This window comes from Lucilia sericata, unplaced genomic scaffold (assembly GCF_015586225.1).
Source record: "Lucilia sericata isolate MDLA Ls3-8-SP2 unplaced genomic scaffold, ASM1558622v1 Contig000705F_arrow, whole genome shotgun sequence".
In the NCBI taxonomy this organism is placed as follows: domain Eukaryota; kingdom Metazoa; phylum Arthropoda; class Insecta; order Diptera; family Calliphoridae; genus Lucilia; species Lucilia sericata.
In genome coordinates, this window is record NW_023994708.1 from 234,997 (window position 1) to 243,186 (window position 8,190).

Consider the following 8,190-nt stretch of genomic DNA (forward strand, 5'->3'; position numbering starts at 1 on the left):
AAATTGTGGAAAAATTATGCATTTGCGTCATGACAGAGAGCGGTCAAGTTATTTATACGTATGTGTGTATGTAATTTTTTTTATTAAATGACAAACACACTTAGTTTCCTTTATAAGAGATTGTTGTTATTTTTTATACAAATACATCTAAATACGAATACATTTATATTGATTGTCATAAATATTGACAGAGTATCTCAGTCATCATATCTCGACACTCATTTAAATCTCACTTTGTTGTACTTCAAAAAAAGCCAGATACAGAAAATCATTTTTAAGTCAAGTTTATTACAGCCCAAACAAGCTTAATGCGATTAAAGATATTATTCGTACAAATACCTGATATACTCATACAATTTTTATTTTTTTTTCTTCTCTTCTTTTCTTATTCAACACATTATAATTTTGTAAATGCAAATGGCAATTTAAATAAAATTGAGAAAAAACGATCTTTTTTAAAAAAAGAGAGAAAAATGTCATGACTTTGCTCTATAGAGGCAGACAAATTATGTACGAAGTACAATACGTAGATAGACGTAAGTACTTTTTTGTTATTTAGAAAAGTGACATTTAGACTCGTAAAGCTTTAAATAAAATTATATGGTCAGATTATATATATTTGTCTTTTTGTGCAGAACTTTTAAGAGGTTTTGATGTGATTTGCAAAATGAAACGTGTTCTTTTAAATGCAAAAATTTTTACATGAGACAATTAGACAACATTGTATCAAACTAAATTATAAATTGAATTGAAAACTCAATTTGGTATCTCCTTACATCGAGGTCTTCTAATCCCAATGTGTTAAGTTTTTCTATGCTCTCTTGATCATTTAAATTCACCTTTCCTCCATAATAAGTTTCTAAACGAATGATGATTTAATGATCTATTGGATTACATCAATATGTCTCACTAAGTGTTACTGATAACTCTTCCATTTCTTTATTTTTAGAACACCTCCCCTAAAAAATACACCCAACTAAAAGAAGAAAAAAACGACAGGAATCGTTTTGCTAAAAAAAGGGAATTTTTCATAATACTCCGCCACAACGAACAAAATGCTGAATATTGAACCAAACAATAATAGATCACAAAAACTCATGTTACAACTAAATACTAATACAGCTCAATATCTACAAAAGAAGAAAAAATCACAAAACTTAAAACAACGAATATTTCTAGTCTTAAAAAATACTGCTAACAGCAAACAACAGCATATTAATGAATATTAATCAGGAGAAGCAACATCATCAACAGCATCAACATCACCAACACCACCAGCAACAGTACACCAACGGAATCCAGCAGCGACACACTAACGCTAGCAATACAGCACAACATTTATCATCGACACAAAACCCTACAACAGCCGCAAGTTTAACGTTACCACCACCCTTGCACACATTGCCTGAGTTAGACTTGGAGTATTTGAAAAAAGCACATGCGCATGCACAAGCAACTTTTGCCTACAGCTACGAACGTCAGCAACAACAACAGCTTCAGCAGCAACAACAATTAGCCAGACGCACGAACTTGGAACACGAATATATTGGCAAGTGTAGCAACGCCTACAATATACACAACTTACCCGTCGTTACCAATAGCTCAGTTTCATCTATGGTAATGTCACCAAGTAGGCGTCCATCGCCACCTCGAGCTGCAGCACATCCCATGAATATGCATCTTAGTGCTATGGCTCATGCACAAATGCAGTTTCAATTGCAACAAAAACTTTCAGCCGCGGCAGCAGCTGCTGGTAACACAGGTCATGCAACACATGCAGGTCTTGCGCCACCAGGCCATTTAAGTAATTATTTTCGTAATCCTGCCTCGCCTGCGGGAGGTAGCGGTGTCAGTTCGACTTCATCTGGCATGACAGGTTCACATACAACGCTTAGTTCTAGTGCTTCCAATAACTCATCATCCTCATCCTCGAATACCCAAACATCACCCGCCTCGGCAGCTCATAATCCTTTAAGTCATTTGCAGAATATGCAGCCGTTTGATTTTCGTAAGATAAATTCTGCAGCCTTGGGTGCATTTCCGGGTCTTCCACCACCAGCACGCCTAAGTCCCAGCGAATTGGTTCATCAACAACATTTGCAACAGCAAGCCGCCCAACAAGCTGCTATGTTGGCTCAAGCTAGGAGACGTATAAATGAGGCTACCACTCCCTCGGAGAAGAATGCAGCTGTTGCCGCTGCCGCAGCAGCTGCTGCTCAAAGCAATCAGTTCTTTAACGCTATGGCTATGTCGGGTCATCCTTTGCCCTTTCATTTGCCTCCTCCGCCGCCCATGCCTCACTTACACCCACCTTCTCCCAGTTCCTCTGCTAATAGCTCAACTGGCACAGGTTTGCCGGCAGGTTTGACCAGCAACCAAGTGGCTGCTATAGCTGCTGCAGCCGCAGCTTCCGGTAATCCTATGCCCCACGGTCTTCTCTCAACACATTTTCCCGGTTTAAACCCTTCACTAGGTATGGGAAAACCTCTAATACGTTCAAAATCACCCGAAATGGATAAACCAAAAAGTTCCGATATAAATCATTTACGTGAATCCTCCACCTCACGGCGCACACCGCCAGTCCGTAGTGTTTCACAATCATCACTATCTACATCCTCAGTCACGCAGTCATCTTCCTCAGTTACAAACTCCTCGAGCAATTACCAAAGTCAAAGAGATCTTAGGGAATCGACTAGTAGTCAAAGAAACTCCATGCAACATGATTCTTCCTCTACGCACAGTCAAAGACTTTCACGAATATCTTCTACTTCTGGTCTAAGATCCAGTCGAAAGACACATTCGCCCGGTAAAAGACAATGGGGTTCGCTGCCTGCCAATTTAGGTACTCAGTTTATAAATCCCGTTACGGGCAAGAAGAGAGTGCAATGTAATGTTTGTCTGAAAACATTTTGTGATAAGGGAGCCTTGAAAATACATTTCTCTGCGGTACATTTAAGAGAAATGCATAAATGTACGGTTGATGGCTGCAATATGATGTTTAGTTCTAGGAGGTCACGTAACCGCCACAGTGCAAATCCCAATCCAAAATTGCATTCACCCCACCTACGACGGAAAATATCTCCCCACGATGGTCGCAGTGCTCAACCACATCCCCTATTGCTGCAGCCACCCAATGGCTTAATGGCTGGTTTAAATCCCTTCGGTAGTTTCCCTATGTTAACACCACCTCCAGATATGAGACACCATCCTATGGGTTCTCTAGGAGATCCCAAACATAACTCGGAATACATGCAACGAGCTTACATGGACAACGCCTTAATGCATCGTTATGAGGGTAGACAAATGTCTGGAGCAGAAGTAATGGGTGATGACGAGGAAGATGATGATGGTATGGATGGTGGTATTCATATAGGCGACATTGATGACGATGATGATGACGACGATGGTGAAGGCATTGTGGTGGTAGGCGACGAGGGTGACAGTATGCTAGATAAAACAAATTCCGAAGATTTCAGTATTGAAGACAATGCCGCAGAGGAAACCACTTCCACCTTAGGAGATAATAGCCGAGATCATTTCGATAGATCTACAGATACCAAAACTCCTGTTGATTATTATAAAACCAAAGAGAAACCCTTAGACCCGCTTAGAAAAGAGGACATGGAAGACGATGGTCGTAGCACTGCAGAACGCCACAGTACTGAGAGTAATGATGACACTCTTAGTGTAACAGATTCCTGTAGTTTGCGTGAGGATTATGAAAGTTCTTCCAATGCTTTATCTCTACAGAACTCTGCCAATGGAAGTGGTTATCCTATGAGTTCATCGAGTAAACGCAAACGTAAAAATCAAAATCCTGTACGTTGCGCTATACAATCAAATGAAAACTCCTGTGATAATTCCAATGATTACGATATGGCAAATGATTTGTCGGTCAAGTGCAAAGCAAGAGAACAGGACTCAGTTAAAGATGAGGCTAACGAGGAGACTATGTCTTTGGATTTAACGAAACGAACTAGAAAATCTGAAGAGCATACAAATGAGGGAGCTAAAGTGCTGCCTTCACCGCCTTTAACACCTAGTACTGGAACTAGTGAAACAGCTAGACATAGCTTATTGGCTAGTACCCCAGTAAAATTGGAGCCCCGAGAATCAGAAGAAGAGCAAAAGCATATGGAAAGTCCAAGGCCAACTGGTTCACCACATGCTGAAGAGCAACAGGAGCACTCTTTAGATTTATCCTCCACACAAAAGCATGATTTAAAAGAAGTTGCACAATTCAAAGAAAACGGCTTAGCAACTGGTCTTTTAATGCCCGTTATCAAGGAAGAGCCCAAAGAAGATTTATGTTCATCACCTACAACTAATTTTAACAATTCCCCCGAAGAACCCGAAGAAGAAAATCGTTACTTAAGAATCAAAAAGGAATTAATGGAAGATAATTTTAAAATAAACATATCAGCAGAAGATAACAATAACCTGCCCGAAAATCTAACCACCAAAACCTGCTCTCAATCGGAGCAACCAAAAGCACTTTCAACAATCACGGAGGAACAAAATGGCACCGAGTGTATAGTAGAGGAGGCAGAAGTTCCCATCGATAAAGACAATCCTTTAAAATGTACCGCTTGTGGGGAAGTTTTCCAAAATCATTTTCATCTCAAGACCCACTATCAAAATGAACATTTAAAATTGCATCATAAATGCAATATTGATGGTTGCAATGCCGCCTTTCCTTCAAAGAGAAGTCGTGATAGACATAGTTCGAATTTGAATTTACATCGCAAGTTATTGTCCACCAGCGACAATCATAATTTGGATCCCTTACCAGAGCCCATGAGTTTGAATAATAACAAAAATTTCCCTTCCTCACCGACCAGTAATATATCAACTACATTGCAAGCGGAGTTTTTGGCAAGATTATATGCTGGTGCCCATGGTTTACCACCCATTAATTTTGAGGCTCTTAAACAACATTTTCCTACCACGCCCACCACACTACCAGGATTTCCTGATGCAGCAACAGCAGCCTTTATGAGTGATCCTAGATTCTTAATGCAACATGGTGGTAATCCTCTACTGTTTTCCGGCCTACCAGGACTGCCAGGTTTTCCACACCTATCTCCCCACCTACTGGCTGCATCCTCCTTTAACGGTCTTAATCCCTTCTGCAGAAGACCTTCATCAGAGTCACATTCACCACATTCGGTCACACCACCAGTCGCCACACCACGTTCTCCTCTCATAGGTAATCAAAAATCTTCCACAATGTTTTCATCGAATGAATTAGATTTAAGAAATAATTCTTCATCTCCCGTAAGTGTAAATGAAACAACCTCTCAACATCATCCCCATCATCACACACAACACACGCATCATCAGCCTCAACATTTGTATGGTGCTGGTGGTAATGCAATTGTTGGTAATAGCAGTAGTTCCTCTCAACATCAACTCCATCAGCAACAGCAGCAACAACAACATCATCATCATCCATCTCATACTCCAGATCGTATATCATGACCCTCTTTGTCCGCATCTCATTATCCACCCCATATGCATTATTCCGAATTAATGGCATATAGACAGTAAGTGAAAGAATCAAAGAATGAAATAAGTAAAAAAGTTTAAATTATAGATATTTTATCATACAAGTAAGGTGCAATAAATATATATTACACAGAAGTTTAAAAGAGTTAATTCTTAGATGAAATCAACAATTTCTTTACAGCTTATTGGTTGTTAATAGTTTAAAGGTGTAGTTTTGGTATCAGTTTTGCTATTTTCGTAAACTTTTCTATGGAACTTTGAGAAATTAGAGTCTGACTATTATGACACTTGTCATCAAACAATCGAATCTTATCGGATGATATAAGTAAATCGAAATATATTAAAATTTTTTAAAGGTGCTTCCTATCTACTGATTTAAGTCAAGCTTAGGATCCTTTCTATAGGCTAGCATATATAGTATTTCCTACAGTTCTGTCTATAGTCTAGCCTGTAGTCCTATTTACAATCTAGCCTATATTCCCATCGATAATCGCGTCTGATATCTTATCTATAGTCTAGCCTATAGTCCTCTATATCGTCTTGCTTATAGTACTGAGTATAGTCAGCCAATAGTATTTTCTATAGTTTAGCATTTACTCCTGTTAACAGTCTATAATAATTTTGTCTATAGTCTAGATGATAGTGCTGTCTATAGACCAGACGATCCTGTCAATAATTCGGAATATAGTATAACGTATAGTCCAAAAATAGGATACAGTTTTGCATATAGCCTATACATATTATTGCCTAGAATTTACTACATTCTGTTTATAGTCTAGATTACAGTCCTAACTATAGTTTCGCTTATAGATTTGTCTATGGTCTAGCCTATGTTACTGTCTATAGTATTTTCTATTGTATAGCCTATAGTTCAGTCTATAGTGATTTATATAGTCTAGCCTGTGGTATAGTCTATATTACTCTAAGTAGACTTGCCTACAGTATTTTCTATAGCCTAACCTATAGTCAAGCATTTAGTCCTGTTTATAATTCTAACTCAACACCTGTCTATACACTTGTCTACAGTCTGGGCTACAATCCTTTCAATATTCTGGCCAATAGTTCTGTCTATAGTACTGTTTATAAACAATAGTTTCAGCTAAAATTTTTGAAAATCTAACTAAAAAAACTTATTGTTTTTGTTTAACTTTAATCGACTTCTGTGTAAAAAAATAAATATAAATAAAATAATATAAATGAAATAAATCAGCTCACGTAAATTCTATTACATCAAAATAGTATTATAAAAAATTTAAAAATAACAAAAAAAAAAAAAAATTATGGATAAAATTCATAAAATTATTAAAAATTAAAAAATAATAAAAAAAATAAATAAATCATATTCATTAAAAAAATGTTAGAAAAACACAAAAAATACTCAAAAAATAATTATTATTGTTACAAAAGAAAAATTCAATAAAAATAATAAAAAAACGTACTCGTATCAATCAAATTGAATATTTTTACAGATCCTTAGGCATAGAAAAGGTATACATAGAACTGAAACTGAGTATGACAAAACCTAAGTCTGCTGTCAAAAACCTAAGTCGTGAGAATGTATTAGTTGAAAAATATGTAACCCAACAAACACAAACTCTTTCGTTTAAAAAGTTTTTATATTTTTGTTTGATATTATATTTCGATATTTTATGAAATAATGGTTTGAATTAGCCATTTTTATTCAATATCAGTTGACCAATGTAAGAAAGATCTTCATTAAAAATTATTTTTAATTTTAAATAAACTCTTTGTGGTTGCTGGGTTGAGTCAATATTGACACTTGAAAATAATATTAAAAAATAAAAACGATTGAAAAATTTGTTTTTTTTTTCTGAAAATGTTTTCAATAATTTTATGGGAAAACATAACTTTTAGCAGTGTTTATTGCAGCAGCAGGGGCTATTTTGCCAAAGGAATTGTGCTAATGCTAAAATTAACGCTTGATATGAACGATTATTGTTAATTTCAAAGCCGCCCAAATGCAGTCAAAATACACCCTACACCACACTAATGGGAACGGTATTTTGTTTACGTCTTAAAGTTTGTAACACCTGCGTCGATGTAATGATGTAATCCGCCCATAAATTAGCCTATTGAACTTTTTTGTAAGCGGTACATGCTATACAAGAATAGAGTATTTATAAAATTCGACTCAACAAATTTTATATATACGAAATTTTGACTATATATTGTTATAATGAGTAGTACATTCATTAATTAAGCAAACATCAATCTCTTGAATATAACTTCTACATTAAAAAATACTAAATAACTTATTGCTACTTACTCGCAATGTGGTAGGGTATGGTGTATTCGGATACATTTTGTACTTTCATATTTTTGTTATTTTATGTAAACAAACATAAAAATACTCATACAATTGTATGAAATTCACACAGAACCTGTACATGTGAGAGAGTAATATTTCTTATTCTCAGTTTCAGTTCTATTTATTTTTCTATGTCCTTAGGTTTTCATTTTTTAAACAAAATAAAAAAATTCAAATAAAAAAAACAATTATTTAAAATTGACCTCAATGAAAAGTTTTAAACAAAAATTTTAATTTATAGTTATTTATTTGTGTTTCGAATATATACACAAATAATATTTTTTTTCAATTTGTTATAAATTATAGTGTGTTCAACTAAAATCAAACACCTTTCTAAATCTTGACGCTATTAA

At 35.8% G+C, this 8,190-nt stretch overlaps 1 protein-coding gene across 1 annotated transcript; it reads left to right on the top strand.

Moving 5' to 3' along the window:
• Window positions 1-957: 957 nt before the first annotated feature.
• On the top strand, window positions 958-6,902 carry LOC119607541. The gene has a single exon (XM_037961502.1). The coding sequence runs from the start codon at window positions 1,219-1,221 to the stop codon at window positions 5,479-5,481; it is 4,263 nt and encodes a 1,420-aa protein (XP_037817430.1). The 5' UTR covers window positions 958-1,218; the 3' UTR covers window positions 5,482-6,902.
• Window positions 6,903-8,190: the final 1,288 nt, after the last annotated feature.

What these genes read in the sequence shown, in the direction of transcription:
- LOC119607541 (XM_037961502.1), top strand. Translation starts at nt 1,219, where the DNA reads ATGAATATTAATCAGGAGAAGCAACATCATCAACAGCATCAACATCAC.